Source organism: Mytilus galloprovincialis, chromosome 13, assembly GCF_965363235.1.
Source record: "Mytilus galloprovincialis chromosome 13, xbMytGall1.hap1.1, whole genome shotgun sequence".
In the NCBI taxonomy this organism is placed as follows: Eukaryota; Metazoa; Mollusca; class Bivalvia; order Mytilida; family Mytilidae; genus Mytilus; species Mytilus galloprovincialis.
This window is the reverse complement of record NC_134850.1, coordinates 27,363,429-27,380,677: the sequence shown is the minus strand read 5'-3', so window position 1 is coordinate 27,380,677 and position 17,249 is coordinate 27,363,429. Positions and strand designations below refer to the sequence as shown.

The window sequence follows — 17,249 nt, the reverse complement described above, 5'->3', positions numbered from 1 at the left end:
AAATATTTTAAGTACTTCAGACGCGATGACTATTATTTTTGATACCGGATACTATTTATCATTGATTGCATATATTTTAAAACATTCAGAGTGAATATTTAGAACATAGAACGTGATAAAAGTCATTTTTTTAATTTTGGCTGAATAGTGATCTCTTTTTTTCTGTTCCATATTCTATTTTTTTTCAATTATGCAACTATAGCTTCATTCATAAAATTATAAATGTTTTGGTTTTTCTTGCGGATTTTATTTGTTGATTTCTATTGGTTGTTGTTTCTTGTTGTTGTATTTATTGAGGCAAGGCCGAACTGGATATTTCATAATCGAATGTCTTGTATGTTTGTCTTTTTTCATTTGTGACTGTCTTTTTCCATTCTGTTGTTTGCTTTGAATATAATTTCTCATAGATCTTTTAACCAAGTTACTAGTACACCAACACATATTTTATTGGTTCAGGCACATCGGACCTATATAATGTAAGGGTTGACCTTTAGTGTATTTGGCTAAAAGTATTTTTTGGGGTCCTTTTTGGTTCTACAATTCTAATTCGCGGAATAAGAACTATTTCGTTACTATACACCCTTGGCTTTCAAATATACAGATTTGAGCGTTTCCGATGAAGGTAAAATCCAGAAAATTAATTCCTACTCTAGAAATGATAAAATTATGTTTTTTGAATTTATTTTGTTATCACTAGGAGTCCGTCGAAGTCGTTTGTCATTGACGACTCCATCGGTGTCCGTTGTTGTATCAAACTTTTGCATATGAAACTGAAAACACTAACACTTATCAGTAGTATAAGATCTGCAAAACTACTAAACGACCATTGAATAACTATTGATAGGAGTTGTTGCCCTACAATTACAACTATTTTTTATGTACTTTTTTTACTGAAAAATCTCTATCTGATAAACAAATTGTGTATACGACTTAATAACTAGCAATAAAAGATGTGCAAACATGAAAGTATGACCGAAACCATATTGTCCTACGATTTACAATTGTTTACAAAATTTGCTTTTTGCAAGTTTTCTTTAAAACTTTTGTTTTACGTACAAAGAGTATACAGAAATGCTGATCAGATATTCAAGATTTCAGAATATGCTACATGAACGAAGTCATTTGAGTACTCCTACACGTTCCGGGTCACAATGTTTTTTTCTTTTTGATTTTTTTAAAACTAAAAACCGATATACAATGTAATCCAGTGATTGTATTTGTGCGTTTGGCATACATGTAGTTCATTTATTGATGTATTATAAATATGTGACCTTGTAGTCTCAATTGAAATGATTTTATATTTTTCAACTCGGTGTCTTGTATAGCTTACTATGCTAAATAGTGTTTTGTTATTTCATTGTTGAAGCCGATCGGTGACCTTGTTTGTTAATTTCTTTGCCCTTTGGTTTCTTGTTATGTTCATACAGAATCTCCTTATTTGCAAGTATATTAAACGTATCCTGCTCATAACTACAGGTTCCATATCCTTAAAACGATTTGCACGTAATTGTTAATTTGAAGGTTATTGTGTAGTGCTTACGAGTGTACACAATTTTGTATACTGCAATACCTTTAAAATCTAATGCAATTATTGGTTTCTATTTCATTTGATTTGCACTTTTGTGCACTTCAGTCATTCATTACATAATTCTACTTACTTTTGTGCATTTTTTTGTTGCTATCACTTAAACCAAATTAAAGAGACAGGTTTGTGATAGTTTAAATGTGCATAACCCATGTGGTAGGTAGATTTACTTTTTTCTCACGTATGTTTTACCCACATGTGAAACCACGTGTTCTGGTTATAGCCAAATGTCAAATCCAACCCAATGAAGTTCCTTGTATCACCAAACTTGTGCATTTCAATGTCATTGCAGACAAATTATTTCAAATATTATTGATTAAGTACTGGACTACTTCAAGTGTATTTAAGTTCATGTTTATATAAATAGTGAAATGGGGTCTAATCAACTACAAAATTCGACAACTTATTGAATCCAGACGTATAGTCTGTAACGACCATCGTCTTGAAAGTCATTACAGCTAACATACTTAGCCTGATAACCCGGATAGATATATTTGATATTATAGTTATTGTACTATATGCTTACAAAAAAGGTAAAGCAAATATTATTTTCAAGATAAACTTATTCTATTTTCTTTCTTTTTATTAATTATAATTGTTGTTTGATTTATATTTTGTTTTATTATTATTTATCTTTGTATATACTTATTGTTTAACTTTTACTGGTTTGGTGTTTAATTCTTGTTTAAAATAAAATAAGTAAGAATATAATCAAGCTGATTTATTTGTTAAAATGTAATAACAAGCTTTAAATTCTGGCGGAGGACCTAGCAGAAAAAAGTTCACTTAGTTGGAGTATCTAAGATTTTTTTAAAGTTATATAAAACAGTAAAATTATAATAAATACGTGTAAAAGCTTTAATAGATTCATCAAAAACCAAACTGTTGTGAATTTCCGCATGAAGTAATCGCAATATCTGTCACTTATCATCGACACTATGGAAAGTGCGTCAAACAGATTAATCGACTTTCTCATCCGGGTACCTAAATACAAAAAACAAAATAAATCTTAAATAAAATTGAGAATGGAAATGGGAAATATGTCAAAAAGACAACAACCCGACCATAGAGCAGACAACAGCTGAATTCCACCAATGGGTCTTCAATTCAGCGAGAAACTCCAGCACCCGGTAGAGTCATTCAGCTGGCCCCTAAACAAATATGTTATTTGCTCAGTGATAATGGACGTCATACTAAACTCTGAATCATACACAAGAAACTAAAATGAAAAATCATAACAGACTAACAAAGGCCAGAGGCTCCTGACTTGGGACAGGCGCAAAAATGCGACGGGGTTAAACATGTTTATGAGATTTCAAGCCTCCCCCCATACCTCTAGCTTATGTAGAAAAAAACCAAATGTTTTATCTGAGAAATGTTATCATATTGATTTTATTAAAGTGAACATTACGTAAGAAATTCAATACAATTCTTTTCCGTAAAAATGTAAAGACTGAAGGGTAAAATAATGTTTTTTATGAGCCCGCTTTGAAACGTAACCAGCTGAAATGAAATGAAACGTTCCGCGCGTGAATTTTCATAAGATACGGAATTCATTAACAAAAGTGTGATCATAACACAAAAGCGGACCAAGAGTAGCCGTATATTTGTAAATTTAACTGTTTTGTCCTGCTGCCGTTTATGACTTATTGACAAGATCTTGATTTGCTTGATAGGTGATACATTAAGGAAGAGACTATTACCCAGTCGACGTCTCCGGTCCCTGGTCATACAACTATAACATTTTAAGTATATTTGCCTCTCTTGTTGTTTTATTTTTTGTCAGATATTCGGAATCCTCTACATTAATTAATATCGCGCCATTACAAATGTTTACCCGCTAACCCTTTCTTTCAATTTAATAATTTCATTATATATATTTTGGAAAAGAACACATGTATGAACAATCTACAGAGTATACTTTTCCACCAAATATGTTGTTGCTAATATCTCAAAAACAGTTTTCTGCTTATTCCTATATATGTATACAATCAATTGATAGCAGTCTTTGCAAAAGAGTGTAACTGTAAATCTAAAACAGAGGAGCGAAGATCCTCAAAATGGTGGTTTTCAATTTCAAAATGAATTTACGAGATGTGAAAATAGTTGAACTACGAATACTGTTGCCTTTTATTTTCGTCAATTTCGAAACATTTTGTTTCCGATGGCATACGCAGCAATATGATTATCACCGATATTGTCATTTGAATGAATAAAAGTATCAAAAAATTGAAAAATCATTTATCCAATCATGGTTTTACTTTCCTAGGCTTACTCTAACTTTACATTTGACTTGGTTTTACACTATTTTCTATCACCACTGATAAGTCTGTTGTAGACCAAACAAACGATAAGCGTTCTGAATTGTATTGAATTATAAGCGTTAAATATTTGATAGGTTCCAAGAAAATTTGATGTAAGGAAAAACCGGTGTGATATTTGTTTTGTTATACGAGATAAGACAGATCGTTATCAAGGTCGCCTATTGCCACTGACTCATTATAATTTCGATTAAATCATGTATGGGAGAACAATAAATGTTCTTAGAAATTCCGAAAGTCAAAAAGAAATTGTAAAATTATTAGGAAAAACATAAACTTGTAATTCATCTCAACGAAACATCGGTAAAAAAGGTTTTTGAGAAAAGGTTTTCAGAAGCCTAACATCACAGTTCACAAATTGCACCGAGTGCCCAAACTGTTTCTTTAAATCATAAATAGCAGGGGAAATCTAACTACTTTTCTTAGGGACTAAACAATTTAAAAAAAAATATCATTGACATTATGCACGTGTTTGGAATAGGTTAACTAACTTAATATTCACGTTCACAGTATATATCAACAAATGAAGTGTTTATTGGAAACAGTAAAATTTATGGAAACATCGCCATGCAACGTCCACAAAAAAATCTTATCCTCAAAAATGATGAGTAAGCATGGACTATTGTCAAAAAGTTCTAAATATTTAAAGAAACAATACAAAACGTCAGTTATTAGATTTTTACGGATTTGAATTTAAGCATGAATGCAATTTGGGTACTCTTCATAACAGAAATATGTTTCAGTTCAAACCCATTTTTCTATTTTTCAATATGGATTAAGAATTAAATTGTTGGAAATATATAGTTAATAAGGATACATCTATAAAATGGAAACATTTGTCTGGATCATACAAAACGAAGGTTAAAAAACTTTTAAAATAGGTGCAATTTGGGCACTCTCACGTCAACATGTACATTTTCTTGAGATACCATGTCCTTAAATAGAAGAAGTCTAGCTTGACTAAATACCCAGGATACGATATGCACACGTTATACAAGACACGAATCTTAGCGGTATTGAAATGTCTGTCAAAATATTGGCTTTATAAATATTTTGACATGAGCGTCACTGATGAGTCTTATGTAGACGAAACGCGCGTCTGGCGTTCTAAATTATAACCCTGGTACATTTGATAACTATATATTATGCATATATCTAAAACACTCAAGGAAGATTTACACTCCATAAAGTACCGGATATTATTATTTGAATCCATTTTAACAAAGTATCAAAAAAGTGTTAAGAGTTGCAAGAGCACTATACAAAGGGTTATAAAATTACTTGTTTCACTTTCCCAACTTTAATTACAATTTTCAATTATGTTTCCATTTACTACACAGTTACTTTTGCATAAGTACTATTTCTGTACTTAAAATCTGTAGTACTGAAAATTTACTTGTAATATTTAGTACTATTTCTTTACTTCAAAATCATTGTAATCTTTAGGTTATTGTATTTTCCAGTACTTGATTTGTACTCAAAATATTGGTACAAAAATGATACCAACAATGATCACAGTATTCCATGTTTGAACATCATAACTACATGAGATTTGAAAAAAGACAAACGTTCAAAATGCTGAAAATTTAACCGTGCAACCAAAAATCTGTAGTACTTAAATTTCAAGTACAAATCAAGTACTGTAAGATACAGGTACTTAAATATTACAATAATTCGTAAGTAACACTATAGTACTGAATTTTAAAAGTAGATTTCCAGTACTACAGATTTGTGGTACATGAATAGTACATAAATAGTACCTATGCAAAAGTAGCTGTGTAGTATTTGTTTATATCTCAGACCTTATTTATCAGTATTTCAATGAAATTGTTTCTTACACGACTATAAAATTTCTCTTTTCTTATTAGCTAAAAACATAGATGATCTTCCTTGATAAACCCGTTTATACACTTCGGGTTTTCCCGTGAGAGGTTAATTTAAGATTTGGAATAGATAATGGGAACCTACATAGTTATTTCCTTAGGCATCGTCAATGCATAGGTTTGTGATGTTATGCATATTTCGTTTGACCTCTGTTTCTTTCTTCTGTGTTTATTTTTTTTTACGATTTTTTTTAAAGAAAATTTGAATTTATTAAAGTAAGCAATGCTAAAGTAGATACTATACACCAAACTAGGACGAATAGTGTAAGAATAAATCCTGATTGTTATGCTAACAATAAAGAGCACAACTGCTTAAATGTAATATATGCGGACAGCACTTTCTTTGCCGCATATATTAATAACTGATAAAAATCCATAGATGACTTAAGCTGTAATACTAAAGATGTTGGTACCTCTTCGTTTTCTTCTTAAAAAGAAAATGTTAAATATTCAAAATCAAACACTAATATTTGTTCAAAACTAGATTAACTTACATCTTTTAATAAAAAAAAATCATGTTGTTTTAGTTTAACCATATTTATTTATAGTGGATTGGGAAACAAGTGTTGCAACTTATATTAATCCCTTTCCACTTTGCGGGTGCGAGTGCTGCCTTGTAGCGACAGTAGCCTACTCTTTTTCGAAATCTACAAGGTTTTTTATCAATTTTTTGTCGTCCTTTCAAACGTGCATTGTTGTCAATTTAATGGCATTTGATGCAACTGTAATACATGTAAGAGGTTTCGCTAGCTACAAAACCAGGTTTGATCTACCATTTTACATAAGAAAATGCATGTACCAAGTCAGGAACATGACAGTTGTTTGATGTGTTTTAGCTTTTGTTTTTGCCATTGATTAGGGACTTTCTGTTTTGAATTTTCCTCGGAGTTCATTTTTCTTTATGGTTTCACTTTTTACAAATTTCAGAAGTTGACAATATTTTGTTACAAGCAATAGTGACGAAAAATAACCGAAAGTGTTCTTATGTGTTCCTTAGCAAACCAGCTTTACGGTCCTATAAAGTTAACTAAATGCTGATGAAAGTCATACTCACTTATATCATTTGTCAACAAATATTTATTTATTAACTAATTGTTGATAAAAGTAAACTACCATTATTGTCAGTTCAATTAGTACATTTGTATATACCTAATTCTGAAATTATCAAAGCAAAAAGTTAGCACAGTTAATGATAGGCAAATACATATTGAGTTATGTATAGGCAAGATAACCATCAAAATGAATTTAATTACCATCTACGGTCAGCTTATTATGTGGTTCTGATTCATAAAATATGATGCAATAAGTTAACTTTGAAAAAAATGTATAAATACTGACCATTCGGATCATATCCTAAACATGTAAAAACTGACAATCGGATCACATCCTAAACATCTAAACAATGACCATTCGGATCACATGTTTGCAAATCTAAATACTTACCATTAGGAAGTCACCCTCGAGAGCTCATAGACACCTAGAAGTAATTTCATATTTTTAAATGAATAATTATATTGTACCTCAAATGTTTTGTGATATCAACATTACTGATACCATTTTATATTTCAGGCATTGAAACAAAATGGCTGAAGTGGATTCTAATGTACCGGAAACAGAGGTTAATGGCATATCTGAGACATATCTGGATGTCCAATCGACCAATCAAAATAATAATGAGGTGAATATAAACAAAATGGTGGGAAAAAGTGAATCTGAAATTTCAGAAATAGAAGAAAACGTTATGATTGAAACATCGACATCCTTATTAGAAACATTTACAAATTTCGTTACTGTACCGTTTGCTCAGCTATTAAAACAAAAGACAAATGCAACGACAGAAATGTCAGATTCGACAGAAGAGGCAAAGGTCGTAAATGGGATATCGGATTCGACAGAAGAGGCAAATGCTATGAATGGCATATCGGATTCGGCAAATGGGTCAGAAGCCATGAATTGCATATCAGATTTAACAGAAGAGGCAAATGGCATAAATGGCAAATCGGATTCGACAGAAGAGGAAAATGCTATAACTGGTATAACGGATTCGACAAGCGAGGCTAAGGACAAGAATGGGACATTGGATTCGACAGAAGAGGAAAATGCTATAAATAGTAAATCAGATTCGAAAAACGAGACAAATGACATTAATGGGACATTGGATTCGACACTAGAGGCCGTGTCCATTAACGGAACATCGGCACCTAAGTTAGAAGATGAGACAAGTGCAGAAAATGATACATCGGCTATGTTTTCAAAAAAAGAGTTAACCGCCGTCACTGAAACCTTGCCTTCATTGATAGAAGAAAAATCTCCTACCGTTACTAATTCGTCGGATCATCAAATAAAAGAAGAGGCAACTATTGAAACTAAAACATTAACTTCGTTGATAAATGAAGACACAACTACCAGTGTAAATGAAACATCGTTACCATTACTAGAAAAGGCAAATATCATCGCTGATACATCCTCTCCGTTATTCGAAAAAGATGCAAGTGCAAAAACTGAGACACCGATTCCGTTGATATGCGAAGAATTAAATGTCATCTCTCATACATCTGGATCGTTATCGGAAGAAGAGGAAACTATGACTGAGACTTCGGCTCCGTTATCAAAAGATGAGACAAATGCAGTAAATAAATCACCTCAGTTATTAGAAATCGCAAGTTCTACCAATGAAATATCGGACAAAAATTTAGAAAAAAAGATGTCGGCTGAATTATTATTAGAAGAAACCACTGCCATAACTGAAGAAGAAGCAAATGCTATACGTGAGACATGGACTGTCTTGTGGAGTAATAAGAAGGAAAATGGAATAGCACTTCTCATAAAGTACGATATTCTTAGATTATAAGTATTTATTTTCAATATTCATTAATATAGCTATCTCAATACAAATACATTTATTTAATATTGTCATAAAGCAGGAGGTTTGGCATGTCACTTAAACCAGGTACAACCCTATATTTTTCCTAACATGTCCTGAAACAAGTCAGGCATATGGCAGTTGTTATCAAATAGTTCGTTTCTATTTGAAATTGTGTTGGCGTTTGTTTTTGTTGCACTTCGGTGTTTCTGTTGTTCCTTTGCTTTTCTCTTATAGTTTCTAACGGTTTTGGCTTGTTACCCGGATTTGATTTTTCTCAATCGATTTAGGTAGAGATACACAGTAAGGAAAAAACTTAAAATTGACACTCCCAATTTTTAACCACCCACTCTCCCTTCCCTTCCTTTCTAACAAATAAGGCTTTGTATTTTTGTTATGCATGTGTATATTTATGGAATGAGCTTTTCCCCTAGCTTTGATTTCTAATAGTCATAATGGTAAAATATAATTTTGTTTGGTTAAACCATGTCGACCATTTGCATTTATTTGATACGAGATATCGCAAAAAGGGGGAGAAATGCCACAACGGTCTCAAAAATGTTGGTTCAAAAGAGAAATGCAATCCATTAGAGTGACACCTTTCCTGACATTATATACATTTACCTATCAAGAGGTCCACAAAAATCATATTCATTTCTGCTTGTTTTTTTCCATAAAATTGAATGGCAAGAAGGAGGGTCAAAGTTTTGCTGAATACCACTATACTACTTTCTGGACCTATGGGCGGTACAGATGTGAAATTACGGACTTTCAAACAGAGAAAAAAAAATTTACATGTTCATATAAACCCACTTAAAATGTTATTTTATTCTTCAACTATCTAAAACCAATTTTATTGTAAAACATACAATTTGGAAATTAGTATGGCGTTCATTATCACTGGACTAGTATATATTTGTTTAGGGGCCAGCTGAAGGACGCCTCCGGGTGCGGGAATTTCTCGCTACATTGAAGACCTGTTGGTGACCCTCTGCTGTTGTTTTTTATTTGGTCGGGTTGTTGTCTCTTTGACACATTCCCCATTTCCATTCTCAATTTAATATTTAAAAAAAAATCACCATGGCCAAAATGTGAAACTAAACTTTTAACTGTGTTTTACTACCTTATGACTTTTGAACACCTGTATACTACTGTTGCCTTTTTATTTAGATCCTATTGGATAGTTGTCTAAATTGCAATCATACCACATTTAAGTTTCAATTAGGATCTTTAAGTTAGAGAACTTATATCCTTTGAAATGTTTATTAAATATAAAGAGAAGATTTGATATATTTGCCAATGAAACAACCTTCCACAAGAGACTAAATGACAAAAAAATTAACAGCTATATATCAGCGTACAGTGATTTAACAATGAGCAAAGCCAATACCGCAAAGTCAGATATAAAAGGCTCCGAAATATCTAACGTAAATTATTCAAACTAGAAAACAATCGGCCTAATAAATGTACAAAAAATGAACGAAAAAACAAAAGACTACCACTGAATTACAGGCTTCTGACTTGGAACGGGCATATACAGAATGTGGCGGGGTTAAACACGTTAGCGATATCCCAACACTCGGCCTACCCTGGGACAGTAGTGTAACAGCCACTTAGGGGCATTATATTTTTTGGTCTGTGCGTCCGTTCGTCCGTCTGTCTTGTTTCAGGTTAAAGATGTTGGTCAAGGTTATTTTTCATGAAGTTGAAGTTCAATCAACTTGAAACTTAGTTCACATGTTCCATGTGATATGATTTATCTTATTTTAAATGCCAAATTAGAGTGTTGACCAAAATTACACGATCAAGTGAACATAGTAAATGAGAGTGCGAGTTGGGCATCCAAGTGCTATGTATACATTCTTGTTTTTCTTTGTAGATTATTTACGACGTATCCAGAAGCACAAAAGATGTTCCCCATGTTTGATGGTTTGACAATTGAAGAAGTGCGATCAAGTAAGAAATTGAGAGCGCATGCATTGTCTCTTATGTATGCTTTAAAATCATTTCTGGACAATCTAGATGATTCAGACACGTTAGATGGATTAGTGAGGAAAAATGCAATCAACCATGCTAAACGAGGTGTTGGTGCGAAAGAATTAATGGTAATGAATTAACAGATTTAGTAAATACAATCTATACAGATAAAGATTTGTAATGTCTAGTTTGTAGACAAAGGCAATTTTGATAACATAATGTTGTCATTTATTATATATTAACTGTATCAATTACCTTATCAGTAACAACTGTCAATATCTGGATTTTGATATAAGAATGCCTTTCTCAAATTTATAACAAATAGTTTCCGTTTTTCATTTTTTAATTTTATGTGATTTTACATGTAATTTGTCTTTTTACTGCAAAGATTGCCTTTTCAGTTGTTTTGCTATGTCTCTATCTTGCATTTTATTAGCGTATCATTATAATGATTTATATTAACAAAATATTAAAAACATTTTCACTTAACCATAAGACAATCATCGAGACATGACATACAAGTATATATCTACTAACATAAAAAATAACACACAAAAAAGACATTTTTGATTCTACCGGTACCCTTGAATTTTATAATTTTGTCTCACTTTTTAGTGGTTGTTACCATTATTTCTGGAACTATTGGACGAAATTATGGAGGATAGTGTCACAGAACTTCATAAAAAAGCTTGGACAAAAATATATGGTGTACTGGCATCAATTTCACGGGAAGAGGTTAATAATTTAATTGTAAAATGGGCTCAATTATTACCAGAAGGAACAACTTCAATGACTGAAGAAGATGCACTCGCTTTAAATGAATCATGGGCTGTTGTGTGGAGTGACAAGAAGAAAAATGGGAAAACACTCTTTATAAAGTATGATATTTTCTAAATATTAGTTTTTTTCAATATTCATTATATAGTTGTAGATATATATAAGTTTGATTATTCCATTTGCTATATCAAAAATTACTACAAATACATTTTAATGATATTGGATAATTGTCATATCTCACTTAAGGTTTGGCTAGGATATTTAGATAAGAGAACTTATATCCTTTTGCAATGTTTATCCGAGCTTGTTTTTTTTATCCAGATTATTTACTACGCATCCAGAAGCACAAAAGATGTTCAAAGATTTCGATGGTTTAACAATTGAAGAAATGAAATCAAGTAAAAAATTGGAAGCCCATGGATTGTCTTTTATGTATGCATTGAAATCCTTTCTGGACAATCTAGATGATCCAGATACGTTAGAAGGATTAGTGAGGAAAAATGCAATAAACCATGCAGTGCGAGGCGTAGGCCCGAAAGAAATAATGGTAATTAATTAACAGATTGAGAAAAAACAATCGGATTGCAGTAGTTATAAAACCTAAAACATGAGTACTTTGATATTAGAATTTACATTGGAAATCTTCCTCGGTAAATTTACGCAATATTGGTTCTTTTTAATATAAGCTTTATATAATTTTAGTTTTAGGTTGTCTTTTTACAGCAAAAATAAAATTTCTCAGTTGTTTTGATACGCATCCATCTTAGTACCGATTTGGATGTTTATAAACGTATTAGTCTGATGATTAGTTTTAACAATTATGAACGTATTATTATTATGAATAATTGATTGGCAAACATTTTCATTCAATCATAAAGAAATCATAGGGAGAAAACATAAAGTATAAATTTATTAGCAGAAAATTTACACAAAAAGAACGACAATTTCAATTGTATTATTGAATTTTATTGTTTTGTCTCACGTTTTAGTTGCTGCTACCATTATTTCTAGAACAATTGGACGAAACAACGGAAGACAATGTTACAGAACTTGAGAAAAAGGCTTGGGCAAAACTATACGTTGTACTGGCATCAATTTCACGGGAAGAGGTTAATAATCTAAGTGCTCAATTATTACCAGAAGAACCGTCTTCTATTACAGAAGACGAGGCAAACATTATAAGTGAGACATGGACTGTTGTGTGGAGTGATAAGAAGAAAAATGGGATAGCACTTTTCGTAAAGTACGATATACTTAAAATATAGGTATTTTTTTCATCTTCGTTGATACAGTTGTAACTTTATACTGCCAATGGTCTTCCAACATAAATAACTAATGGTTCATTAATCAACAAGTTTTGCAAAAGGCTTTGACAGTTTTGTTGAAATGCTTGTTCCAAAATGTTGAATGTGCCATTTAACATTTTCAAAGACTAACATTATTTTCACAGAAATAAAGAAATGTACCAGGGGTCTGACTTCAAAAGCCATCATCCAACAGGTTACAAGTTTGCATACTATTCACCGGAATTCAAATAAAGTAGATGTAGGCAATCACCTTACCCTTCAACAATGAAAAAACCATTCCGGATAGTATTAACAAATAAGACAACGACACCCTTTGACCTGCAGGCTCCTGACTTGGGATGCATTTATTGAATGTGTCATGGTTTAACGTGTATCTGAGCGCTCAACCCTACCCTAACATGGGAGAGTGGTTTAGAAGCACAATATAAATAACAAACTTCATTAGCAATTTGTTTGACTCAAAAATGTGTGTCCGAGGTACAAAAACAACTTCGATAAAAAAAAACTATATCCTTTGGAGTGTTTTTAAAATCTTTTTTTTCTGTTTGCAGATTATTTACTACGTATCCGGAAGCACAAAAGATGTTCAAAGAGTTCGATGGTTTAACAATTGATGAAGTAAGATCAAACAAAAAATTGGGCGCACATGCGTTGGCCTTAATGTATGCATTGAAATCTTTTCTGGACAATCTAGATGATCCAGAAACATTGGAAGCATTAGTGAGGGAAAATGCTATTAATCATGCTAAGAGAAGTGTAGGACCACAACAAATAATGGTAATGAATTAAAAGATTTTATAATAAATGTAATTACAACAGTTAAATTACACCAAAAAACATGTTGCAAAAAATCATATAAACAGGCGGAAATGAACACATATCCCGTACGTACTCACATTTTTCTTGGTCTTGGTGTGCCTTTAAGCATATAGGTCAAGAACCAGTTTTCCAATCTCTCTGTTGTTTTTTCCACTGTTCTTTGGGCATATTCTCTTTCCTTTATTTTATTTTCCTATATGCTCCTCGACGTACTTTTTTGTATTCCTCATTCTCTCTTACTTATTGGTGTTCATCTAAGGGATACCTTGGTCATTTCTCCAGATGATTTATGTAGAACATGACAAAGCCTTCTCCATCTTTTTTGTATCAGCCAAGTATACATGTCATTGGTATTCGTAAACTCTTTGACGATAGTTTTCTCTATCTCTCTCAGACTGGTGTTATATAAGAAAGTGTGTTGATGTATTTGTCTGTCATTATGTAGCCATATAGGAGCACCTGACGTACTCAGCTATTATAAAGTTTAAGCTTGGTCCTCTTGGAAAAGTCTTGGTTTTTTCTTGAGCTGGTTACACTTATGAAAGTTGATTTAGCGTTTCCTATTTTGACCTAAATATCCCGTTTATATCCAACATTCTGTTGTCATACAATTTCATTGCCAACTAAATGAGTCATGTGTATCCAGGTGTTTCAATTGTACAAATAGAAAAGGCAGTTACTCTAAGTTGAGATACACTAACTATGTTTTCTTAATCTTGGTCTTTATCCAAATCAGTCTAGAATTTTCTTTTAGAAAAAAGTGGAATGAAAAAAATTCCCAGAAAAATTTAAAACAGAGTGCTTTATCAAATGGCAAAATCAAAAGCTTCAACAAATCAAACGAAAGGAAAACAACTGTTATATTCCTGAATTGGTATTTGCATTTCCTTATGTAGAAAATGGTTGATTTAACCTTGGTTTATTGCAAGCTAAATCTCTCGCTTTTAGCTTTCTGTTTTTTTTTCTCCATAAGGTCTTTGATATGCAAAAAAATGGTACATCATCAGCATATCTTGTATCCTCAAGCTAAGTGTCCATCTGAGTTCGGGATTGTTTTCTGCTAGGGTCGTTCTCATAATCCTACCAATGAAATCATAAAAAGCACATACAACTTAACTAATCTTGTCTTACTCCTCATTTTAAAAGGAAACTAGAATCAATTTCAGAGCTGATGGTACATGAGAAGTTTGAATATAACTGCTTGGTATTCCATCATATCCAACAACTATACAGTCTATGTGTTAGCTGTCAATGGCTTTTTTGAAATCTACAAAATTAATATGCAATTATCTCTGCCATGCATGGAAATATTCTAAGATGTTTCGTACGACAAATATGTGGTCTATACAACCGCTACAATTTATAAAACCAGCTTGTTATTGTTGCAGATTTTTATAAACAGCTTCTATAATTCGTGATAATACAATTCTTTTCTAGTTAATGCAGTCAGTTATTAAGTCTTCCTGATTTAATATTGTTATGATGTTGCCTAGTTAGTTCTCGTCTTTTGAGAAATAATTGGTGTTAAGTATTGACCGAAGCAATGGATCTGTCTTAAAAAGATCAGTTTCAAGTTAAGTTTTGCCACCTACAACGTACACTGATAATACGATTGCTATTGGTCATGTCGTGCTAGCTAAAAAAAAATTAAGCTGCAACCTAAAGTCATCCAAATTTACACGCCTTCTTATTGTAAGGAAATGTAAGGTGATTCTTCTCTAGTTGATGCAACATGTTGTTAAGTCTTCTAGTTTTGGTATTGTTATGATGTTGCCTAGCTAGTTCTCGTCCTTTGAGAAATACTGGGTGTAAATAGTTATCAAAGGCATCAGGATTATAATTTAGTACGCCGACCCGCGTTTCGTCTACACAAGACTCATCAGTGACGCTCATATCAAAATATTTATAAAGCCAAACAAGTTAAAAGTTGAAGAGCATTGAGTGTCCAACGTAAAGTATGCGTCGCAAGCACTGAATCTATCTTAAAAAGATCAGTATTATAGTAAGTTAGTCTGTGTCACCTACCACGTGTACTGATATTCCGATTGCTATTGATCATGTTATGTCAGTTAATATTTTTTCAGCTGCAACTTAATATCATCTTATTTTAAGGAAAATCGTTTGTCACATTTTGGATTTTTTGTCAGATCTTCGGAATCCTCTGGTTTTATCTATTTGAATGTCTTAAAAAAATTTGATGCAACATCAATTGCCTATTGATCCCCATTTTGCTTTTTATAAATCTTTAAAATTGAGAATGGAAATAAGGAATGTGCCAAAGAGACAACAACCCGACCATAGAAAAAAAAAACAACAGAAGAAGGTCACCAACAGGTCTTCAATGTAGCGAGAAATTCCCGCACCCGGAGGCGTCCTTCAACTGGCCCCTAAACATATATATACTAGTTCAGTGATAATGAACGCCATACTAGTTTCCAAATTGTACACAAGAAACTAAAATTAAAATAATACAAGACTAACAAAGGCCAGAGGCTCCTGACTTGGGACAGGCGGAAAAATGCGACGGGGTTAAACATGTTTGTGAGATCTCAACCCTCCCCCTATACCTCTAGCCAATGCAACATGCATAATTATAAGCCATCTGTTTAAGTCTTATGAAATCTCAATTATTTTTTATTAGATTTTGAAAACTTTAACTTGTCAATGATAAAGCTATGAAAAATCAAGAGAGAACAATTTCCCGCAAAAATTTCAATGGCTTATATCTCAAAAAAATATACATTGACCTGTATTTTACTTTTGCTCTATTTGTTCCTTTATTTATTCCCTATCAATATATACCAGTGTTTTAAAAAGCTTATTATGTTGAAACTGAGTAACGAACTTCCTTTAGGACATGTTATACAAGTAGAAATTATAGAAATTTAACACACAGAGAAAGGCATTTTCAGATCTTTTCTATTAATTTTTTGTTTTATCTTTTATTTTAGTGGCTGTTACCATTATTTCTAGAATTATTGGACGAACTTCTTGAAGAAAATGCCACAGAACTTTTGAAAAAGGCTTGGACCAAGTTATTTGGTTTATTGGCGTCAATTTCACAGGAAGAGGTTAATAATTTAAAAGAAGAACATGAATAGAATTTGATATGTTAAGATACTGGATAAGGTGTGTTATCCTCAATAGTACAACTGATCATTAGATGAAGGAATGCACAAAGTTAGAAGAAACATTAAGGATAGGGAAAATGAAAATACGGGTTTACTGAATATACCATGGATTTTTTTTAATTTTTGCTTTCCTTGTCAACATTTGGTGATTTTATTTTTAAATTATATTCTGTTTATTGTGATTTTAGTTTTTAGAGGAGTCTATGCAACGACAAAAATTTTGCCTGGCTTTTTATATCCATTGAATAGAATTTTCAAAGTATAGATTAATCTGTGTTACAATATATGGTGCAAACAAGTACCTTTTACTTTGCAAATCTACGGTGGATTGTGTATGTCCCAGTGAATATACCAATAAAGATGTTTTATGGAGATGTGGGATATCCTTCATTAATATCCTTACAGTGAAACTAGGAACGATGATACACGATTTCAAAAAAAAATACGTTTACTAGTATGTGTTATTTTCTAAAATTTTCTGAAGTTCTAACGGCTGATGACGGATATGTTCCTATTTATTTGGCCTTTTTAGCTCACCTGGCCCGAAGGGCCAAGTGAGCTTTTCTCATCACTTGGCGTCCGTCGT

General features: G+C 32.2%; 1 protein-coding gene across 2 annotated transcripts; it reads left to right on the top strand.

Annotated features, from left to right (window-relative positions):
* Window positions 1-1,852: 1,852 nt before the first annotated feature.
* Window positions 1,853-16,872, top strand: LOC143057712 (uncharacterized). Of its 2 annotated transcripts, XM_076231079.1 has the most exons (8): window positions 1,853-2,118; window positions 7,359-8,618; window positions 10,532-10,757; window positions 11,245-11,507; window positions 11,728-11,953; window positions 12,396-12,649; window positions 13,265-13,490; window positions 16,484-16,872. In XM_076231079.1, the coding sequence occupies exons 2-8, from the start codon at window positions 7,372-7,374 to the stop codon at window positions 16,631-16,633; spliced, it is 2,592 nt and encodes an 863-aa protein (XP_076087194.1). In that variant the 5' UTR covers window positions 1,853-2,118; window positions 7,359-7,371; the 3' UTR covers window positions 16,634-16,872. The 2 variants fall into 2 exon arrangements, with proteins under 2 accessions (XP_076087194.1, XP_076087195.1); XM_076231080.1 differs by lacking the exon at window positions 16,484-16,872 and having other exon boundaries at window positions 12,396-12,671; window positions 13,265-13,397.
* Window positions 16,873-17,249: the final 377 nt, after the last annotated feature.

Coding starts and splice junctions, on each gene's coding strand:
- LOC143057712 (XM_076231079.1), top strand. CDS start 7,372: ATGGCTGAAGTGGATTCTAATGTACCGGAAACAGAGGTTAATGGCATA. Junction 11,508..11,727: donor GGGAAAACACTCTTTATAAA/GTATGATATTTT, acceptor TTTTTTATCCAG/ATTATTTACTACGCATCCAG. Junction 12,650..13,264: donor GGGATAGCACTTTTCGTAAA/GTACGATATACT, acceptor TTCTGTTTGCAG/ATTATTTACTACGTATCCGG.